Genomic DNA, 23,934 nt, shown 5'->3' on the forward strand with positions numbered 1-23,934 from the left:
GCAATCTATTCCTACCTAGACTAAATAACAAATAACTCCTTACACCTGTGTCGAGCAACTCTTTCAGCACTATTTTTCCAACAGTATAATCTCACATTGTATCTCAAGGTCACATTTTGGTAATTCTCTTAATATTTACAACTTTTTCATTATCAGATCTGTTATGATAATAAATGATCAGTGACCTTTGCTGTTACTATTGTCATTGTTTTAGAGCACCACAGACTGTGCCCATAAAGGAAGGCAAACTTGATAAATATTCTGTTTTCTGATTGTTCCACCAATCAGCCATTCCTTTTCTCTCCTCTCCTTGGCTTCCCTATTACCTGAGAAACAATATTGAAATTAGACCAATTAATAACTTTACAATGGCCTCTAGGTGTTCAAGTGAAAGGAAGAGTCAATAGATGCTATACACTTTCTTGTTGTCCTAATTAAGGAATTGCTACAGCCTCCCCATCTTCAGCAACTATCATCCTGACCAGTTAGCAGCCTTTAACATCAAGCAAGGACCCTCTACCATTAAAAGGATTATGACTTGCTGGCAAGTCAGATTATGTTTAGCATTTTTTTAGCAATAAAAGTCTGTATATTTTTTAGATATAATCCAATTGTACACTTAATAGACTACAATATAGTATAAACCTAACTTTTATATGCACTAGGAAAGCAAAAAGTTTGTGTGACTCATTTTATTGATATATTCCCTTTATTGTGGTAGTCTGGAACCAAACAGCAATATCTCTGAAGTATGCCTGTAGTAGCCTTTGCAATCTCCTGAAAATTCTCAGGGGAAACACCAAGCACCCACTGACAGCTGTACTGACCAGACATAATTAATGTCTATGGACTTTAAGAAAACTTAATCTACAACAGATGTGCTGGTTCCTTTTCTTTTTCTAGTTTAGATTTTATTTTGAATATATTGCCTACTCTCAGAATTGGTCAGTGTCCCCTCAAGGAAGCCAGAATTCATAAGTATCACCCTTTTGGGGTTGCTCCTCAACTTTCATTCACAGGTTTCCAGTTTGAGTGTACAGGTTCCTTGTAGTAATCCAGTGGGTGGCTATTGTGATAACTAGATTAAATCTACCTTGCCCATTCTTAAATCTAATCACCAAAAGTGTAAACAACTCAATTTAACTCACAAGTTGGGAGGTCTGTGACCCATGTGTGCAAAAATGGGTGACAATCAGAATTGACTGACTGCCCCCTAGGCAGTCCTAAGAAAAACGTCTATTGTGATTGGACACGTAAACTAAGAGGACAGCACAGGAAGTGCCAAAAGAAATGGCCTAAATAAACTAAGAGAACTTCTGGGCTCTACCCCTTTTATCTCTTCTTAGTGGCTTGGACTTGAAGGAGCTCTGGCTGGGACCTTGGACTTGGTGAGACTGTTCTTAAATTTCTTTCTTAGACATAGTCTAGTTCTTTAAACTAGATGTCCTACCCTACCCTCTTCTCATCTCTCCACTTCCACTCTCTCCTATATTTTATAAGTTACTAAAATCATTTTAGGAATTGGTATTTATTCAGTTCCTTGGTGACCACACCTTTAAATATTATATCCAATCAAAAGACCCCTTTTCCCTCTTACACTATTCATATTATTGTATATCAGGATTTCCCACTTATGTGTTGCCTGGTAATGATCTGCCAGCACACTTAATTAGTTTTTTATTAAACTCTTACCTTCTGTCTTATAATCAATACTATCCATTCCAAGACAGAAGTGAGGTAAGAGCTAGGCAATTGGGATTAAATGACTTGCCCAGGGTAACAATATTTGAACTCAGGACCTCCCATTTTGAGCTTGGCTCTGTATCCTCTGAGCAACCTGGATGCTCCACAATTAGTTCTTAGAAAAGATATTCAACTCAAATTGTATTACAAGAACAGGAATCAAAATACTATGTCCCTCCATAAAACTGGGGCACACTCTCCCTTAAATGTACATAGCATCTATAAGAAAAGTAGGCTTAAATAGTAATAAGGTACATGTATAGGGAAACAACTCATAACTCCTTCTATTATAAGGCCTAGAAGCCCTCTCTCTTTCTAGAGTTGTCATACTGGATTCCCAGGGGCTGCTCTCCACAGTCTAACTCTTTATTATTGGGTGTCAAGGTCCTTAAGGCTACTTTTTCCCTCTAGTGACTGTCTCTACATTCATGTGAGTGTTTCTAATTCTGCTGGATGCACTGTCTCCTGCTGATCCAATAGCTCCCTTTTCAGAGCTACACATGGAAGGAGGGAGAAAGAAATTTTCTATTCCTAATTCTATCACTTATTTGTAATCCCCCCCTTTCTTGAATTCTCAAAACTGCTGTCTCCTGTTCTGATAAATATCATATCTAATGGGGGATAAGGAGAAAAGGAGATAGAAATCCCCTTTTACTTTCTCCTTGCCACCAAAAGGTGGTTCTCATTTTAAAACTGCATAGTTTTGGCTCTCTCTAGTTCTCTTCTAGACTTCCTGGACTCACTCTAGGAAATAATTCATACCGAATAAAGAGATTAGGGTGAAGAAACACCTCTATAGTAAGTTCAGTACCTCTTTAATATTTTGTGATTACATCTTAGCTCTATGTGACTTAGACAACTGAGATGAGGAATGTTACATTCCTATTCCCTTACCCACATATCATCATAGCAGTGCATATTACTGTTGACAACAAAGAATATTTTTTTAACACCTAGTATATGCTATGCACTAGAGTTTCAAATAAGTATTTGAGACTAGTCCTTTCCCTGTAGCACATAAAATCTAGTTGGAGAAACAAGATTATTGTATGTGTGTTTGTGTGTGTGTGTGTGTGTGTATATATATATATATTGTTTTTCATCCTCTAGCTATTTTCTAATCTACCGAACTGCACATAACTTCTATTTTTTTTTTTAAACCCTTAACTTCTGTCTTAGAATCAATACTGTGTATCATATTGATTCTAAGGCAGAAGAGTGCTAAGGGCTAGGCAATGACTTAATGACTTGCCCAGGGCCACAAAGCTAGGAAGTGTCTGAGATCACATATGAACGCAGGCCCATTTCTGGGCCTGGTCTCAATCCACTGAGCCACCCAGTTGCCTCCTACATATAACTTTTAACAAGAACCATAATTTCCCTTTTTGTTTTGTGATCAAATCAATGTAACCATACTATAGTTCCTTTTGGAAAAATCTGTTCAAGTCTTATAAATTAATTCACTCTCCCCCAACTCAGTTTCCCCACCACTCCTATGTCTCGTCCTTCTATTAGAATGAAAGCTTCTTGAGGATAGGAATTATTTTGTATTTGTAATTTCAGCGTTTAATAATATTAACAACTAGCATTTAAAACAGTGGCAGACACACGAATAATTCTTACTCATTTTTACATGACAGACAATGCTGAGAAGACATTTCATGGATCATTCTGAAGCATCTTTTAATGTGGCAACATAAAATTAGGGTGAGAAGCTACGTCAGAAAGCATTTAATCTAATCTCTTATTTTACAGGGGAAGAAAACTCTCATTCAGAGAAACGAAGTGATTTGTGGCAAGGTCACCGAAAAATTAAGTAACATAGCTGGAATTCGTATTTTATTAGCAGAGTAAACGTAGTAAACGTGTGAATAATCCCAGTAAAATCCTCCTCAAATGGTTTATTAAGCTCATCTGGAAGTGATCTCTGGTCCTCGGGTTTACCGGAGCAGCAGTGCTGGCTAGACGTCACCAATCTTAAAAAAAAGAAAACAAAAACAAAAAACCGGTTTTCAGAAGCCGGGAGGGCACTGGACTCGGAACCAAGAAGACTTAAATCTAAACTGGGGTGAGGGGGTTGGGGAGGGAAAGAACATGAATCTTGTAACCATGGAAAAATATTCTAAATTAATTAATCAATAAAAATAAAAATTTAAACCGGGGTTGTCGGTTTCCTAATTGTAAAATGGGAAGACTTAACAATCTGAGATTTCAGGAGGCTCTAACGAGATAGCGCAAGTGAATATCAGTTATTATTACAAGGCAGAGACGAAAACTCTTAAACGTGCGTGCTAAGAAGATGCCAAGAGGCGAGAGGCTGAGCTAAGGAAGGGCTGGGGCAGCTTACAGTTGATCACGAATTCCCTCTACTGTAAATTGGGGAAAATAAGAACCCCTAAATCACAGAGTGGGTGGAAAGAACAAGCCAAACGAGAAAGAATGTGCTTTGCAAACCGTAAAAGGCATATATACGTGGCAGTAGTTATTTATTTTCATTAGAAGAATCAAAGTCAATAACCTCAGCCGATTTGAATGGCGCAGAGACTCCCACTCCGTTCTCTCCCTCCTGCCCCAACCCACCCATAGCTCCAGGTTGCAGGCTCAGGTCACAGCACCCCCGGGAGCTGCCAGCATCTGCTTCGCCCTTCGCGCTGCACCCTGGGAAGAGAGCTCCGCGGTCTGGACCGACGCGGGAAAGCCAAGAACTCCCCAGGAATCTTCTAAAAGCTCCGGGCAGTCTCTTTCCCCGCCCTAGGGGCCTCCCACCTCCGGCGCAACAGAAAAATTACGCTCCGGACAAGGCCCCGCCTTCTCCGTGAAGGGAGGAGGGTGCTCCTTCCCATCCTCCGCCTATTTGGAAGCTTTATTTAGTGCCTGTTCAATGTTAGGTATTTATAGGTAGATATACCAAAGGAAAAAAGTGACTCTCAGTCGCCTCGACGACACTTTTATTTCTTGAAGGCGCCCATATCCGCAGGTTTTCAGCGGTCTGCAGAACGCAGCTTTGGCTCATTTCTTTCAGGCGGCGCCAATGACACCCTCTCCCCGGTAGGGAGAGACGGGGTCCTTCCTGGGCCGCGTCGCTCTCTAGGGCGGTGCCCGGCGCAGCATTTTCCCCACCGTACCCGGGGCGGCGACTACCACGGGCTCGGGGTGTCGCTCGCTTGCTCCGCGGGGACATCGGTGTCCGGATGGACTCGCCCGGCCCCGGCGGGAAGTGGCTCCGCAGGCTCCGGCCGGGCAGGCGGCGGCGGCGGCCGCGGCGGCAGCAACAGCAGCGGAGGAGGTGGGAGGACGAAGCGGTGGCGGCCGGTCCCTGAGACAGGCAAGCCCGGCTTCCTGCGGCACCATGATGCCCGGGGAGACTCACTCCAAAGCTGCAGGGACGGCAGCGGACGCCTCGGGTTGTCAGGGCTGCTCGGCGCTCCAACAGGTACCTGCTCCGCGCACTGAGAGGGAGGGCCTAACCCTCCCCTCCCTCCCCCCCTTCCGTCATCCCTGGGACCCGCCCCCCGCCGGGCTAGGGTGCCTGGACTGGCGGAGCTGCTACCCACTTCCGACCCCCCTTCACCTTGTCACCCCCCCTTCGGCTCCGCACCTCCTCCCTCTAGGTACTTTTGAAAAGGATCTTGTTTTGGAAGCCACGTGTTCCCCTGAGGGTACGTAGTGGTGGTGCGGGGTATCAGGGGCGAGGGTCAGGGGTATCAGGGGCGAGGGTCAGGGGTATCAGGGGCGCGAGGGTCAGGGGTGCGTGAACAAAGTTTGCGGGCTAACTCTTGGGGATCCGATGGGTTATTCCTCTGCTTAGCTCAGCGCCTGCGGACTGACTGACGTTTGGAAGATGCGGGTGAGCGAGGATACCTTTCTTGAACCTAGGCTGGGTTTCAGTTTTGAGATTAGGCTGTTCTTTTCCCTTGTGAATGGGTTTAGGAGACTTGAACGCAGGGCTCTTCTTTAAGAGGCAAGAAACATAACGTCCCCCCGGCCCCCACCACCACCTTTCTCCCCAAAGTGTTTAAAGCTCCCTCCTACCAGGGGCACTCCCCCGGGAGGTGTGGTCACGCTTTGAGTTGCTAGATTCAAACTGCAGGAAAGATTCTTGTTTCTTCTACTCTGTTTTGTAAAACAGACTTGCTTCTATGCTTCCAGGAGGCAAAGCCAAAGAGAAAATCGTATAACTTGGATTGTGTCACTCAAAAAACATTTGTGAATTTATTTAGAGGCTATTATTTAGGAGCTTATGTTTTTCTCTTTTGGGGAGCTTGTATGGTAGAGTGTGAGGGGAGAAAGACAATTTAAATAGTTTTAAGTAGATATATATCTATCAGTAAGTAAATGATACTTTCAATGGAGATGACTTTTGAGCTGAACTTTGAAGAAAATGAATACTCCTAAGAGGCAGGGGTGAGGAGGTCAGGTTGTGTAAAGGCACAGAGGTGGGAGATGGAATGTTGTGTGTGAATAACAGCCTGGAAGTCAGTTTTGTAGTTTAGAATGGAATCAATGTGTAATAAACCTGGTTAGAGCCTGAGGAGCTTCTAATTGCAGGTAGAGGAATTTACAATTAAAGGCAATAAGGAGCCACTTGAGGTTATTGAGGAACCAAGATTGATTTGGTCAGTTGTGCTGTAAGAATATCATTTTGGCCACTATGTAGATGAAGGATGAATGATCTGGGGTAGACTTAATATTTATTACATAAAAATATGAATAAAGAAAAATACGTAGGATGAAAGTAGATTTTACTTCAAGTTAAAAATGATAATCTGTGAACAATTTTTAAAGATTGTTTTGATTGGCTTTTCTCTGAAAGAAATTGTAAATTTGAGATGGAAGGAACTTAGGGGCCATCAAATTCAATTCCATTTTACTTGGTGGAGGGAATTGAGACAGAGAAAGGTCATACAATAAGTGCTGGGCGGCATTTGGACTCAGGAACCCCCACTCCAAATCCAGGACTCTTTCCACTGTTCCATATTGCTAATCTAGGTTCTTCATAAATGCCATTTAGTATAGTTGATCTTATGGTCTATTCTAAAATTAAATCTTATTCAAATAAGTACTACCTGACAGGCACATGTGAAAGAGCTCATGTTGCACTGGGGACATAAGGCCTCTATTTTGGCTTTGTCAATTTCTGTCAGCCCTAAATTTTGAGTTTAGGAAAACTGTATCTTATTGTTAAATATGTAATACTTGCATAGTAACCAAGATAGTAAAGTATATATCTTTTAGGAATACTCTCAAAGAATAATTATAAAACATGATATCTAAAGGAATTCTTAAACTAATAAAAATGAGAGGATGCTTAATTAAATTTCCTTCTTATATAATAAAAAATTTTGCAGCTTAATCTACATGAAAGAACTGGAATGCTTAGAATATGATATTTAGAGGCTCTAGGATACAATCAGGACTCACCTACCCAGCAAAACTAAGGGGGAAAATGGATATTTAATGAAATTTAGGATTTTTAAGCATTCCTAATGACACTGTGTTCTCTCTTCTGGCTCTCCTTAACTGCCTGATTTTTCTTTCTCAGTCTGTTTTGTTGGTTTTCATTCATATTATGTCCTGTATCACCATGCCTTCTATCATCTGTGACCATGGATGTCCTCTATGACTGTTGAGCTGCTTTCTCTTTTTCACTCTATTTTACTTAATGATCTCACCTCTATGCAAATGATTCCCCAAACTATATATCCTGATCTCTCTGCTGAGCTACAGTCACACATCTCTAATAGTTGACACTTGCTAAAAATGGGTCCCAAAGAGCTCTGTATTTGAGCCCTCTTCTCTTATTCACTATATAACATTTCACTTGGTAATCTCATTAGCTCCCATAGATAGGTACATTTATCATCTCTATACTGATGATTCTTAAATCTGCTTATTCAGCTTAAACTCTCTGTCTCAAAGCTACAACTGACCATTGGACATCTTGAACAGGAGCTTAAGCATCTTGAAATTCAGTATGTCCAAAGCCAAACTCATCATCTTTCTAATTTCCCTATTAATGTTATGAGGTTTTCACATCCTTCTTATAATCAATTTTTTTAAATCAGTCTTCTTTGGTCAATTTCCCCTCTGACTCTCTATATCCAGTCTGTAGCCAAAGCCTATTTTACCTTCTCTCCATTTCCCACTTACTCTCCATTCTCAAATCTGACTTTGCCACAATGCTGGTATATCACCCCATGCCTGGACCACTGCAACAGTCTGCTAGTTTGCCTTCCCATTTCCAGTCTCTTTCTACTCCAGTTTGTCCTTCACTCAGTAGTAAAAGTAATCTTCTTAAAACATAAGAACCATGTTATTGTCTCTCTCCCTATCTTCACTAAATTTTTGTATCTTATCACCTAAAGATTAAGTTAAAAATCTTCTTCTAGATGTTTGAAACTCTTCATAACCTATCCCTCTGCCCTCACCTTTCCAGTATTAAGTCTGACATGTCTCTTTCATCCAGGAGACATTAGCCTCCTGGATATTCCTTGAACAAGACACTATCTCTGATTCTGAGCATTTTCTCTGGCTTTCTCCCATGTCAAGAATGCTCTCTCTCTATCTCTAACCTTGCAATCTGGTAATTTTTAGAAATAATATAGTCCTAGGTAAGAGTCTGCGTTTGCAACCAGATTAAAAATATAATTCCAGGGTAGTACCTGAGTAATAGTCTTAAGTGTGTATGTTACTATATTAATCCTTAGAGTGATTAAACATTATACTGTTCTTTACATTAAATTGATTCATGTAAGAGATCCAGGGTCTTTGTTATCTCACTCTGAAATATTTCAGTAGTGGACAAATTGAATGTAAGAAGCCCAGGTCAAAGTTACCTGTTCTGTCCATCATCTGAAGATTCTGTTACTTATGTCAAAAATGATCCCTCTAAGTCTTCCCCTTCACTCTGTAAGTTACTTTTTTTGCCTTTAAAAATCTCTCAGTGAAGAGAATGAGGGGTTTAAGACATTATTAGGAACATCTGTAGATCTCTGACTTCTTTGCCTTGCTCATCAAATAAAGTCAGATCTCAGTTTCATTTCTTTAATTTATCCAAACTATGGCTCAGTGACATTGGCAATGTTTCTTTGTAGTTGCTTGCAATATTTTCTTTCTTCAGAGCTGGGATCTCTGAAATTTGGTCATAATATTCCTGTGATTTTTCATATTGGGATCTCTTTCAGGAAGGAATCAATGGATTCTTTCCGTTTCTATTTTATTTATTCTCTGGTTCTAAAATACCAGGTTGTGAGGTATTGTGGAAAATGTATGCACCTAAATGAAAACGTCTAAATTGAGGTTTTTGGAACGACAGTTTTAGAATTGAAAAGCTTTAAGAGATATTCTCTATCTTTGACTCATTGCCAATTAAAGACATACTCAAATGTGGTTGACTGAGCTGGATGTATTTTGAGAAAGATTCTGTTTTGAATCAAATTGATAGAGACTGAAGCAATTAAATCAGAGCATATTGATTTATTAGCAAGGCATGCAGTTGCATAACAAATCAGATCCAAGATCCCTCAGTAGGTACAAGGACACCATTTGGCAATTATCAAACTTTTTAATAGTCAATAATGAGAATCCAACTTGGACAATGTTGAGTAGTGTGGACTTTCTCTCTTTTTTGTTGTCTCGAGTTTTAAAAATCTTGTGCTTATTTCAAGAATATCCTGGCACATTACATGATTGTTCCCAAAACTTATCATAAGATATATGAGCAATATCTCAATTTCCCATTTACTTAAAATTTCTCTCTTGAAAATCTTTCTTATTTTATCTTCACTGTCTACTTGAGCCTATCTCATCTTTTTCCCAACCATGTACTAGTCTAATATTCCAGAGTCTATGTACTATATTACTTAACCTAATTTATTAAATCCAGTTTAATAATTTCAAACAAGCTTCATTTCTGTTTATAATCTAGTTCCTCTATCATCTTCAGGAAAGGGGAGAGAGATTATATGTATTTTTAACCTTAATCTTCAGATTTCCAAATATACCAAGATAGTATAATTTGGAAATTTATAATAAAGATATTACAATTTAGTTACAAAGTTTAGACTAATTCATAATGCTATAAATTTCTACAGATTGGGAAAAAAAATATTCCTTCCTTCTTATCTGTGCATTGTGTAGATAGAATTCTCTTCCGCAAAACCCATCTTATCCAGCATCCCATTTGCATGCTTACACTGCATAAACAGAGAGAGGATAAAGTTTTGGTATGGTACAGCCTTCCCTCTTTTTCCTGGAAAGTGGTTGAGGAAGCTGGCTGGGAACCAGGCAAGAGAATCCACACACACTCTTCCAGCCCTTATCATCCATCTTTCCTTAAATTGTCTATAGTATTTCTGTCCTACACAGTGGAGAGCTTCATTTGATTCTCTAGTACTTTTTAGTTTACAAGATACTTTTTCATATAGTTTTTCATTTGGTGCCTATTATCACCGTCAATTTCATTTCACTCTTAACAACCCAATGTAATCAATGTAGGTAATCAACCCTATTTTACAGAAAAGTTAAGTGATTTGCCTAAGATTATACAGTTTCTCAATGTGAGATCTGGGAGTAATACTCAAATTTTTTGACCCTTAGACCTTGATTTCTCCTGAACTTCATTGGGAGCATTGTGAAAATTATTTCAGATAGAGGGAATGAAAAATGCAGAAGACTAGAGAGAAATAGCAGCCTTGTTGAACTAGATTAGAACAGAGAAGTTCTTTTGGAGTAATGTAGAGTTGAGATTAATTTTAATAATAGTTTCTAGGCCCAGCATCATTAATCCTTGACTGTTAAATGATTCCAGTTACAAACTAATTACAAACATTGGTTCTTTTTTTAATGTACAGATTTGACTTTTTCATGGGAAGTTAGGGAATAGTTAACATTTTCATACATGAATATGCAATTTCATGTTTCTGAGTCAATGTAAAATAAGAGAAAAGAAGTTCAAATTAAAAAAAAAACTTTTCCTTCTTATCGTCTTGGTAATCGTTTAACACTGTAAATCAGGTCACTTATAGGAGCTTAGTAATTTAAATTAAATTTAAAAATAACTATTTTATAGAGAACTCCAGAAATAATCTAAATTTTGATGCAGCATGATTTTGTAGCTCAGTGTGTTGAGAGCCAGGCCTGGGGATTCCTGACTTCAAATGTGGCCTTAGACAAGTGTGGAGTGGAATTTGGGGGGTGGGGACTCATACCCCCAGAAATCACTCAAATGAATAGGTAGGAGACTGATAGATGCTGGCAGAGATCATGTGGCTTTATTTAGGAAGGAGGGAAACAGAGACAGAAAGACATTGGGAGCACTGTCTAGAGGTACTCAAATGAACTCAGAATTTATAGTAATCTAAAAATTTCTCTTCTATGTCACTCACCACCTGTGTGTGTGGGGCATAATTTTTGTATGTTACACTTCTTTATCTTGCTCTATCCTCCTTAAGTTTTTCTATTGCTTCTAAGAAGCCCATGGGACCATTCCTTAAGTTTGCAATGTCTAAGTTGAGTCAGAATTTAGACATGTCCAAGGCCTTTCAGGTTGAAATATTTAGGACATGTAGTCATGATTATAACTTTTTAAGTTTTAAGATATCTCCCATGAGAAGTAGGATGTCCATATTCTTCCCATGGGAACCAAAAGAAAGGGGGGGCATCTTTTAGCCACATTAGAAAAGAGAGTTTTAAAGATGTATATTATGTATAATATATATAAAGCTACTTGGAGAGGGGAGTTTGCTTTACTCTTCATAAGGAAAGATTGGTATCTCCCCAGTGAAGGACATCTAACTTTCATTTATTTTCTATAGGAAGTTGCCAATCTATGATTACTAATACTAATCAATGTATGCTGGGGAATAATGCACAATTTCATCCCGGACAGCCTGTTCCTAGCTATGTGACTTCAGGCAAGTCACTTAATCCCCCCTTACCTATCCCTTACCAATCTTCCGTGTAGGGAACCAATATACAATATTAATTACAAGATGGAAGGTAATGGTTTAAAATAGTGGGGGTGGAGTGACTTGAAACCCTGCTTTCTGTACAAACCCTTCATATTCAGTGTTAACAAATGACTGCACTTTCAGTGATCATTTCTGTAGTATGTTAATTATTAGACTAGAGAATTGTGGTTGAAAAAGTTGAAAATGTAACAGGAAGGAAGGCAAGAATATTAGGACTTTCACTTTTTGTCTCTAAAGTTTTTTTTTTAATATATATTTTCATATGTTTAGTTTTGTTTTGATAGCAGTTTTTGGAATTTACCAAGTTTGGACTTATGGAAATAGTGAAAATTTAATTCAACAAACATTGAAGGCCAACTATAGGTATAAGGCATTGAAGAGAGAAGGAAATTGAAGTAATGGTTTGAATTCGAAGTAGTTTAATATTTAAGTAAAAATAAATATGAAGCATTCAGTTCTCCCTAACAATCTTATACAGAGTGATTATTATCTGGATTGCAATTAGCCGGTGCTTTTATTTTGGAAAATTTATAATCATGTCAACATAATATTTTGAGCTACATTCCCAGAAAATGGAAATAGCACTGATCAATTTTTTTTCTTTCAGAATTTAAATGAATATGTTGCTGCATTAATCACACTGAAACAAAAAATAATTGATACAGAGTAAGTAAAAATGTTTTTAAAAGATGTTTTAGGTGAGCAAAACAGTTTTGTTATTTGGTTATAACATATAGGTCTGAGGAAAATAAGTATATCTATTTCCTAAGTACAGTGGCCTTGAGATCATTATTACCGATTCACATGAGTTTTCTTTTTGGTTCCCAGACTGACACTGGAGAGTAGTCTCTTGTCTCTACAGTGACTGTCAGTATAATTTCAAGTTATTTTATTAGTGAGATTTAAATTTTTTTCTTGTATCAAAATTTATAATGAATAAAATCTATTTTTTACTCCCTTTCACGTCCCCCTGTTGGAAAAAGAAAGTACTTGTAACCCTTGTATGTATTTTTCTACATTGTAAAGCAAAATAGATTTTATATTGACTATGTCTAAAAATTAGGCAGGGGCTATTCAAACTTAAAACTATACTGAGAATTTTTGAGACATCCCTCCCTTTTTTTTTTCTGTGTTGGTGAACCTATGGCTCATTTGCTTGAGGACATTTCTCATGTGACCTGCCCCTCTGCCCAGCAGCCCAATGGGAATGCACCTCCCTCCCCTGTCTGGGGTAAAGCGGTGGTGGTGGTGGGATGCTCCCATGAGGTGCGAGGGTTGCAGATTTGGCACTCAGTCTCTAAGGTCTCTAAAATGTTCACTATCATGGCCCTATATGTTTTGATCTACCTCCTGAGACCATTGCTTCTCTCTCAGGAAATGGACAACATGTTTCATCATGGGTTCTCTAAAGTTATGGTTTGACAGAGTACTAAAGGCCTCAGTGGTTATTACAATAATTTTGTTATACTATTAAGTTGTTCTTTTGGTTCTGTTCACTTTTCACTGCATCAATTTATAAGTCTTCCCAGGTTTCCTTTTTATCATTTCTTATATTACAGTAGTATTCTATTACATTCACTTACAATAAATTTGTTTAGCCATTCTCTCATTGTTGGACACTTACCTTAGTTTCCAGTTCTTTGCAACCACGAAAACAGTTGCTATTGATATATTTGTACATATAGATCATTTTCCTCTTCCTGATCTCTTTTGGATCTAGACTTATAAATGGACTTTTAAGGTCTAAGAATAAGCACAGTTTTGTAACCTTTTGGGAACAATTTCACATTTCTTTCCAGCATGGCTTGATAATTTCATAGCTTCAAGTGGTAGGCCAAAATTAAAGATCGATGGGCAGGATTTTAGGATTAATCAACATTCTCTTCATGGGGTGTATAGCACACTAGAACATGCTTAAATAATAACATACATCTTGGGGTTTTCATTTTTCACAGTATTAACTTTGAACAAGACATTTTACCTCCACCTACTCCCTTTCCCTCCAACAAAAAAGAGGAGGGACATGGGAAGGGAGGAAAATGTATCATCCTATGAAAAATTTAAAAATTTTAACTGTTTAACTTTGTTCACTAGCAAATTTTCAGCCTTTTTTTTCCTTAACCAATCTGTATTATTAACTTGAAAGAAGTGACTATTTATGAGAATGATAGCTATTTTATAGAATGAAAGTGACTTAAAATAACAAATGAGATCTCACGGGATCCAGTCTGAGAAATAGTTTTAGGATACTTGGGATAAATGACTTGGGCCTGCCACTATTTTGTTTTCTTACATAGAATGTTTTTTGTCTTACATTTTTAAATGTCTTGCTTTGTACTTTGAATTTTCTCACAGCTTAAAAAAAGGAGGAATATTAGAATTTTTAGTTATTCTGGGAACTTTCAATGACAATTCATTAAATTCTGTGAAAATATTTGTCAGATCAGATGTATTTTTAGCTAGGCATTTTTTAAGTTTTAGATAGCAATTTAATAAAATATTTTTAGAAATCAAATTTTGTGACTTGTTGATCCTAGAGTAAATTTATCAAACTGTTAGTTTGCTTTGTATGCCATACCAGTATATGATTTATATATTTTATAGCATTAAGAGCTAAATGTGATTGATATTTTTCAGATAAAAATGTAAGTTGATGGTTCATTTTATATTTATATCATAAATAATGTATTTTGCTTTCTCTTTTGTTGACAGTAATTTGCTGACAGAATATCAGAAGAAATGTGATGATATCCTTTGTAATTGCTTTTTACTTTTAAGTCTATTTACTTAGTGCATATTCCTTTAAAAATATCTCATTTATGCTTATCTTTTTTGAGGAATTCCTTGATAGTTTTTTACTCACTTAATGGAAGATTTAGGTTTTAGTAAGAATTTACTTTAATAGTTTAGTATTTAATTGTCATTGTTTTTAATATTCGTTGTTAATAATTCTAATTAGTCAGGAAATTGATTCTGCTATTAATTCTAGGATCTTAAGAAAGGTTCAAGCATCTTTGTATATAGTATACATCATCTTTAAAATGGACTTAATACATATTCTTTATTAACCTGAAAATGATGTTCTAAGAATTAGCAAACATCACCTTAAGTATTAAGGTAAAAAATAATAAAGGCTGATATAATAATATAAATTAGTATTTTAATTAAAGCCATGCTGATAGATAAAGTCATTAGACCACGCGCTTGTAAGAATTCAAAACTGCCGCCCAGCCATTATTGTTACCTCCCATCTCTTCCTGAGTCTGCTAGCCAAGAGAGCTTCCTTTTGGATACTCCTCCCATTTAAACAGTCCTCTGCGTGGTGACGCAGGCATCCCCACACCCCAAGAACCAAACCAGAAACCTGTTGGACCACGGGAAATGTAGTTTTAAGGTCCCCACGTGTCCATAGTAAATATATATATACTTTTAGATGGCATTTCCCAAATTTCACTTTTACAATAGAGCTTTAAAAGAAATCTACTATAGCATATGAATTGATAATAAATATGAATGTTTGCCCGAAATGTTTAGATCATGAAACATTCTGGTTAAATAATTATTCGTGTTAGCACACAAATATATACACACAAAGCACATGCCATTCATAAATTAACAGATGGTACAGTTATCAGTTATTGTAGAGTTTTCTTAAATTCCCTGGATTTTTTTTTCTTCTGTCTCTTTTGATTATGGAGAAACAGGAATTGATTCTGTCAATCAACAAGCATTTATTAAGCACTTCCTGCTGGGGATAAATGCCAGGAATTAGCCAATCCTTCTTCAAGGAACATAGAGTCCATTGAGGGTAATACTGTGTACATATGTTGAGTATTATATAGATTACATACACAGATAAGCTAAATACAAGGTAACTAACAGTTGGATTAGGAAAGGCTTCATGTAGAAGACAGAAGTTATAAGGTGGTGCATTCCACATGTGGAAATGACAGCTTGGACAAAGGCATTGAAAGAGGAAAGATAGTATCCTATGTTAGGAAAAGAAGGCTTATTTGGCTGGATCATAGAATGTGGGAAAGGGAGTGATGCATAATAAAGTTATGAAAGGTATTCTTTTGTGATATTTAACCATCAGTTAAGTTTTTTATATTTAGGTTATGCAAAATTGTTTATAAAATCATCAAGAATACTCCATTTATGTTAAAGACTTCATTTCCTTAAGTCGATATAAACTTTAGGGCTTTTAATATTATTTTCTTGCTTTGGGAAAGGATCAGTGATAGATTTGGGAATAAATTCTATAAATGTAGAATAGCACAAATAAAATACATTGTGAGGTGGAAGGGGAAAGATAAAGTGAAATTAGAGAAGTTTCATTAAAGAAGGAGTGTTTGGGACTTTAAAGGTGAGACTTCAATGTAAAGAGATAAAAGGAGATATGAAAAATGTGGGAAATATTCAGGAGATTAACAAATGCAGTTTTGATTGCAACTGTGGACCTCAGAAGGGTAAACTTATAGTTTGGATAGCCCAGAGAGCTTTGGATACTAGACTCAGGAATTGGAATTTTATTCAGTAGGCAGATTGGAGTCATTCAAAGAGTTTCAAACAGAAGAATGACGAGTAATTTATGAGAACATAAGAACAGGAGAAAGGAGAGTATTAGGAAGCTGTTTATTGTAGGAACTTCAATAAATTATGAGAGTAGAATAGAAGAATTAATGAACAGCCATGAGGACTCTGTTAAAATGTTTCATTCAAAGGAAATAATGTGAAATTCAACCTAATCTGATTGCATATTTTCTCCTTTTTGAAATTGCTTTTTTCAAACCCTTCTAATTTAAAAATGGTTTTGAAAGCCTGTATCATAAAGGAATATGTAAATGTTCCATTACTGTAGCTCATTCATTATTTAAAGCTACTTTCAAATTACCACTGTGTATTTGAGATGGAACTTCAAGAAGAGCCCTTTTTAATCATTCCACTGAAAATGGAATTCGATTTAGGAATTCTTGTATGATGTTTCATAGATGCTAATCTTTATTACTGGCATTAATTTCATTACCTCTTTACTATAGAATGAGCTCAGATTTTATTAGCAGAAATATTTTAGTTTTTTTAAAAAGTTATGATTTTGTTTCATATATATTACATATATTACACTTGTTTTATATATATATATATATATATATATTTATGTATATTGAAGCATCTATATCTGAGTAACTCATTCTACTCCTTACAAACAAAACCCTGATGAAGCTTTGGAAATACTTCATTTTATTGCATAATTTTAAAAATTGCTACTTAAGGATGTAGGCTATAGTTGTTCATAAAAGTTTCTTCTTATTTTTAAACAATCAAGAATTTCTTTAAATACCTACTGTGTTCCGACTGCTAGGGATTCTAAGAAAAAGTATGTAGAAAATGGATACAAGGTATTTTAGGAAGAAAGTGAAAGGCTGCATGTATAAGTTAATGTATGAATTCAGTACTGAAGAAAGTTAGGCAGAGATAAGGACGTAACTCATTACAATATTGCAGAAAGCCCATGGTGCATCCTTTGTGGAACAGCAAATAGAACAGAGTGTGTGTGTGTGTGTGTGTGTGTGTGTGTGTGTGTGTGTGTGTGTGTGTGTGTGTGTGACACACACACACACATATATGTAGGTATACGTAAATCATAAGAGAATTTGGGAAGTGGAAAGAGGCCAGGTTGTGAAGTTATAAATACTTAAATATTTTATCTGAGAAGTAGTATGTAATTGTTGGGGGAAACCTATCACTAGCTATAGGAAAATATTACAATTAATAGTTTTCTAAGTTTTCTTTAACTCAGAGTTACAGCTGCAGTTTGCAGAAAGGTAAGCATTGATTTCAATGTTACAATTTGCATGGGCCTTGTTTTTGAGTGGACATTCCTCTCACTATAGTAAAGGAACTGATAATATGTATATCGGTAAAAAACTGATATTATCAGCTCCTTAATGACATCTTTCCAGGTAGCTAGATAGGACAATGATTAGAGTGCCTGGTCTAAAGTCAGAAAAACTCATTTTCCTGAGTTCAAATATATGACCTCAGACACTTATTTTGTGACCCTGGGCAAGTCACTTAACTGTTTGCCACAGTTTCTTCATCTGTAAAATAAACTAGGGAAAGAAATGACAAACTAGGAGATTCCTTGACAAGAAAACTCCGAAATGGGATCACAAAGAGCTGACTATGACTGAAACAACTGAACAGTCTGAAATAATGACAATTTATTTAGGAGTACAAGTCTTTGAAAGGGCTTCTCCCTTTTACCTTGTGGTTATCTGAACATCTATCCAGGGAATATAACTTTGTTTTTTAGACATACTTTTTTAGTTTCTTAAGTGCCCACTCCCATTATTATTTAAATGTAACCTCATTGACCAAAAGGCTTTTTGGAAGCTGGCAACTTACTAAACATTATAACACTTCAGCTAGTTGTCTTAGGATTTCTTCAGAATACTAGATGTTACTCAGATGCCAGTAAACACAAGAAGGTCTGCAGAACTTTTCTGCACTGGCTCTTTTATTTTTATTATAACTTTTGAGTTCCTTTTTCTTCAGTGATGTTTATTTAGCCAACATTAAATTGCATTTATGTTGACGTTTTAGTACCAGAAGATTATTTTGTATGATTCGGACTATTTAATTTGTTTGATTTAACGAATTTACTATTGAAATGCATTATGAATAGACACATATAATTGTTATCTTAGTTACTTGCTTAGAACCAAAACAGGCACTTAAGAATTTAAGGTGAGTATAAGCTAACTGATCTTATTTCGGCTTAGTGGATTAGGCTGTCTCCAATGAGAGGTTGGAATATGAGTTTGCTGGGGAGTGGTCAGGCATTTAGTCTTCCAACAGATTGGAAAGATTTATTAATGACCTCTGTTTAGTATTAATCTGTTTAGTATGTTTTTGCCAAAAAAAAAATAACTATATCAAAAGGAGCAGATAATGACATGCAAATAGAGCTAATCAGGCTCACAGAACATAGGAATCATAACAACAGCAAGAGTGTTATTAAGCCTCTCATTTGTAAAAGTAAAGTTGTATAATGAAGGATTTTAAGTAACTGTGCACTATATAGTATTAACACATTGCCTGTTCATTTTAGAGAAAACTCTGCACTTCGTAAGCAGGTGGAACAAATGCTGCAAAAAATTTCCCCTTTGGAGAAATGCCAGGAAGAACTGGGATGTTTGAAAGCAGAGCTAGAAGAGAAAAAGGTACAGTAGTCAAGAGAGGAGTATTGTTTACTGTTAGCTCACCTAATTCTCATATATTCATTTGCTCTGTGCAATCATTTGGAGTATGTCATAGTTATATTATCCTTTGTACATATGATTTGTCTTCATTTTATTTTCCATCATTGTATATAATCATATAGCTTTTGGTCTTTAGACTTGCCTATATTAAATGTAGTTTCTATCTTAAGATTCCAGGATTCTTGAGGCCTCGTTAGGAATCTGATTTTCACTTAGAATTTTAAGTCACAGCAGAAACTAGACATAGACCAATATTTCACTCCAAACAGTAGGATAAATTAAAAATGGATATTTGATCTAGAAATAAAGGATGACACCATAAACAAATTCATATTCGAGGAATATGGAAAAGTTTACCCGTCAGACTTAAGAATAAGGGAATAATTCTTAAACAAACAAGGCATAGGTAGCATTATGAAAAATAAAATGCATAATTTTGATTACATTAAATTAAAAAGGTTTTGTATAAGCAAAACCAATGCAACTAAGATTAGAAGGAAAACAAATTTTAGGGGAAATCTGGAGCAATTATCTCTGACAAAGGTTTCGTTTCTCAAATACAGAGAACTGAGTTTCATTTATAAGAATACAGAGCATTCCCCAGTTGAAAAGTGGTCAAAGGATATGAATAGGTAGTTCTTAGAGGAAGAAATTAAAACTGTAATCATATGAAAAAATGCTCCAAATCACTTTCAATTAGTGGAATGCAAATTAAAACAACTCTGAGATATTACCTCACATCTAACAGATTAAGTATATGACCAAAAAGGAAAATGATAAATATTGAAGGGGCTATGTGAAAATTGAGACACTAATATGCTATTGGTGATATTATAACCTGATACAACCATTCTAGAGAGCAATATGGAGCCAGTTTCAAGGGACCATAAAACTATGCCTACCCTTTGACCAGCAATACCACTACTGGTCTGTATCCCAAAAAATCAGAGATAAGGAGAAAGGACCTACTTGTACAAAAATGTTTTAGCATTTCTTTTTGTAGTAGCAAGGAATTGGAAACTGAGGGGGGTTTATCCTGCACTTGGTGAATGATTGAACAAGTTGTAGATATTGTTGTAATGGAATACTATTGTGCCATAAGAACTAATGAACAGAATGGTTTCAAAAAAACTTGGAAACTTGGAAACTCTATGAACTATTTATTGCAAAGTGAAGTGAGCAGAACTAGGAGAATGATGTATACAATAACCGTACTATTGTACTAGACTCATCTGCCATTGATAATGGTTGATAATGATAAATCATTAACAGCAAAGCAAATTTCCAAATAACCATAAGGGACTCAGGATGAAAATGCTATTCACAGCCAAAGAAGGAACTGTTGGAATCTGAATGCAGGTCAAGGCATGCCATATTTCACTTTATTTATTTCCTGAGATTTTTATTGTATGTGTGATATGTGTGTGATATGTGTCTTCTATCACAACATGAGCAATATGGAAAAAATGTATTGCATGAAAGTGCTGGTATAACCTATACTAACCTCACTGTATCAGGGAGTGGAAGAGGAAGGGAAGGAGGGAGAAAGTCTGAATCCTAAGAAAACAATTGTCAAAAAATCTCTACATGTAACTGAAAAAGTAAATAATTTAATTTTTTAAAAGAATTTTATGTCATCTTGAGATTATATGCTACCTTTAAAAAAAGCAATGTTCTCAAGCATTTGTTTGATTTTTCTTTCTAATTTTCTTTTGCAAGGTAGTCTGTTAACTGTTATCTCATGACTAAAATCTCTGACCTGCTTGCCTTCTAATATTTTCATTTTAAAACTTTAAATTTTGAGTTTTGACTAGTTCTTCATTAATTTTCAACAAATTATAGTCTCAGTTTTTGAGATAAAAAAGGTTTTATATGCTTAAAAAGAAACTTAATTCAGTATTCTTTAAGGTCCTTTTAAGTAGGCAGCAACGCAGGATATAGCAAAGGAACTGAAGAATCACAAAGAGCATTTTAATGTTGACAAAGTTACATACTTCATTTTCTCAACCTTATGATGTAGGCACTTTATAATTCCCATTTAATAGGTGGGGAAACTGAGGCTGAGAGAGGTTGGATGGCTTGCCCAGGATCATACATATAGTAACTAAGTCTGGGTTCAGTCTCAGGCCTTCCTGACTCTAGGGCCAGCTCTCTTTCTTTGTCTTTTGTGCTGTCTGCCAGTCTCCAAGCTTCAGCATCAGGAGAATTGGTGCTTGCTTGGTTATTAGCTTTGCTAAGAGATAATCTGACCTTGAACAAACCTTATAACCTCTCTGGGTTTCAGTTTTTATATAAAATGAACGATTCTTAGATCCTCTCCAGCTCTATAATTCTGTGATTTTAGGTACCTTAATATTGATGGCTCTAGGCAATTTAGTTTTATTTGTCTTTCTTTAAGGAAAATACAATAAGCAAAAATTCAGACTTCAGAAGTAGCTAATTGCAAGGTGATGATTCCATGTTAGAATAAGTTCTTCCTTTCACAAAATAAGGCATGAGTTTTCTTAATGTCCTTCTAAAAAGCTCGTGAAATATGATTGTAGACATAAATTCTTATTGAGGTTTTCATATTTGTTTTCAAATAAACTCTTACACTCAGATTAAAAAAAAACAATTCAACGCAGACTAATAACACATTGACTTTATCTCATAGCACAGGGTTTCACACTTACCCACCTTTTCAGGGAAGAGAGAGCACATTGGGAGAAGAAGGAGGAGGCTGGTTTAGTCATTATAATTAGACAACATTCAAGGCCATTTCATTGTTCTTCACATGTTTTTGTTTGTCCTTATTTTTATTATTTATTCTTTTATTGCTTAATTTCCTTTCTTACTCTGCATTAGTTCTTATGAATCTTGTTTTAGTTTTTAGTCATAATTTCTTATGCTGTAACAATATTCTATCAAATGTTAGTATACCAATTTGTTTAGCAATCCCCTGATTTTTGAGTGCCAATTTTGTTTTTAGTTTATTACAACTCCAAATATTATTGTAATTGGCAGCATGTCATGAATGGAACTTGTCCCTTTTGCCTTTGCTTTTCTTGGATTTGCTTTTAGTTAGAGCAGTGATGGGCAACTTTTTAAAGAGGGGGCCAAAGGAAAGGAAATGCTCATCAGTTTCTAAGGCAACTTTTTCGAATTTTCATTGTTTTGTCTCCTACTAATTGTATTTGTCAGATTAGGAATAATGTTGAACATTTCAGGGGACTGCATCTGGCCCACGGGCCATAGTTTGCCCATCACTGAGCGAGGAGATATCTAGATTAAAGAGAATGACCATTTTAATCAGTTTCCCCCCCCCCCCCACATAATTCCCAATTGCTTATTAGAATGATTAGAATAATTGAAAGCTTGTTCAACAGTAGAATAGTGTCCTCCTGCAGCTACTCCAATGTGAACCATTTTTGTCTGATTATTGCCAACTTGCTGGTGATGAGGTGAAACTTCATGTTTTAATTATCACTGTTAGAATAGAAACAATTTCTAGATTAGTGTCAAATAGTTGAGAGTGAGATATCCTTGATATACTTTTGTATTTATTGGGAAATCTGGTATTTCTGTATTGACAATGCTAGTATTTGTCTTTAAATGAACTTAATTTTCATCGTATTAAAAAGTGGCCCTAGTGTCTGTGTTTTTGAGGGGTTTTAACATAAGTAAGTAGTATACTTTGTTGAAGACTTTTTATTGCATCTATTAACAAAATCATAAGATTTGGAGTGTTTTTATTTTTAATGTAATTTAGTATATTTTCCTAATGTTTGCATCCCTATCATAATTCTAATTTGGTCACAGTGAGTGATTTTTAGCATATATTGCAGTAGTCATAGAATCATAGTATTCTTCTGTCTTAATTCCTTAGAGTCCCAAGATTTAGAGCTGGAAGGGATCACAGATGCCATTGAGTCTAACATTGCTAATTTTATAGATGAGGAAAATGAAACTTAGAGAAGTACATGGTTAGAGACAAGAGCCATATTTGGATTTTTATGACTCCAGGCCTTGTGCTTTATCCTCTATGCTCTAATACCTCTCATTCTTTTAGGCTAAGATTTTATTTAATATGTTAATAAAATAAAATTTAATAATGTTTAAATATTAATGTGCAGGAAGTTTTTTAGCAAGACTTCCATTTAAATATTTGTATGTTGTTCATCTGTTAATTCTGTTCTAGATCTTAAATCTGTTTATTCATATATGCAGAAATTAGTATAATGTTTTCATATGCTTGGTAATTACATTTATTTTTCCTGAACTTGTGACTTCATAATTGTAGCAACCTCTCCAGTAAGGAAATTCCCTTTTATTAAGACAGATCAGTGATTACTCTGTTACTTTATAGTCTTTGAAAACTTTTTATACTAAGAGAGTAAGTGAGTTTCCCACTGTCATGATAAAACTGCATTAATGAAAAACTGAGGCACAGAAGATCTGAACTTTAGGCTGCAGTTACCAACAATAGAGGTCAATGGTCCTTCAGAAACTAAAGACTCCTTGGAGAGTCAGATCATATTCTTAATATAATTTAATGATTACATGAGGTCTATATGAGCCCCCATGCTCCCAATCTGATATTGTTATTGGTTCTTAACCATTAGACTTCATCCATCATCATGGCAACCAGAAAACTCAAATCAGGTCCACATCTTCTTGGAAGAACTAACCCACAGTGCCCACCCAGACCAAGTACTTTCTAGAATCCATGGTGTTATGAAGGGGCCGCAGACTTACTCATCGTCTGTCACATTACCCAGAAAGTTCTTTATTTACCATTCCCTGTACCAGCAGAGTCCAGTACTAAGAAAACATCTTGTGATCAGGTTAAATCATCCTTCATACATGTTTCTTATCTCCCTCAACTGGCATGCTTGTTTTGCTCACTTATTGAGAATTTGGCATTAGACCTGCACAAGTATTACTGTAAGCCTTAAAGCTTGATTATAATGGTTACT

The 23,934-nt window shown here is 36.0% G+C and overlaps 1 protein-coding gene across 1 annotated transcript in view; it reads left to right on the plus strand.

Annotated features, from left to right (window-relative positions):
* Positions 1-5,072: 5,072 nt before the first annotated feature.
* Positions 5,073-23,934, plus strand: part of ICE1 (interactor of little elongation complex ELL subunit 1) — a 77,755-nt gene continuing 58,893 nt past the window's right edge. The window contains exons 1-5 of the mRNA XM_044665368.1: positions 5,073-5,176; positions 12,322-12,380; positions 14,427-14,461; positions 17,521-17,539; positions 18,829-18,940. Of these exons, the coding sequence (XP_044521303.1) occupies positions 5,093-5,176; positions 12,322-12,380; positions 14,427-14,461; positions 17,521-17,539; positions 18,829-18,940 (309 nt within the window). The 5' untranslated portion in view covers positions 5,073-5,092. The remainder of the gene's footprint in view (positions 5,177-12,321; positions 12,381-14,426; positions 14,462-17,520; positions 17,540-18,828; positions 18,941-23,934) is intronic.

This window comes from Gracilinanus agilis, chromosome 1 (genome assembly GCF_016433145.1).
Source record: "Gracilinanus agilis isolate LMUSP501 chromosome 1, AgileGrace, whole genome shotgun sequence".
NCBI lineage: Eukaryota > Metazoa > Chordata > Mammalia > Didelphimorphia > Didelphidae > Gracilinanus > Gracilinanus agilis.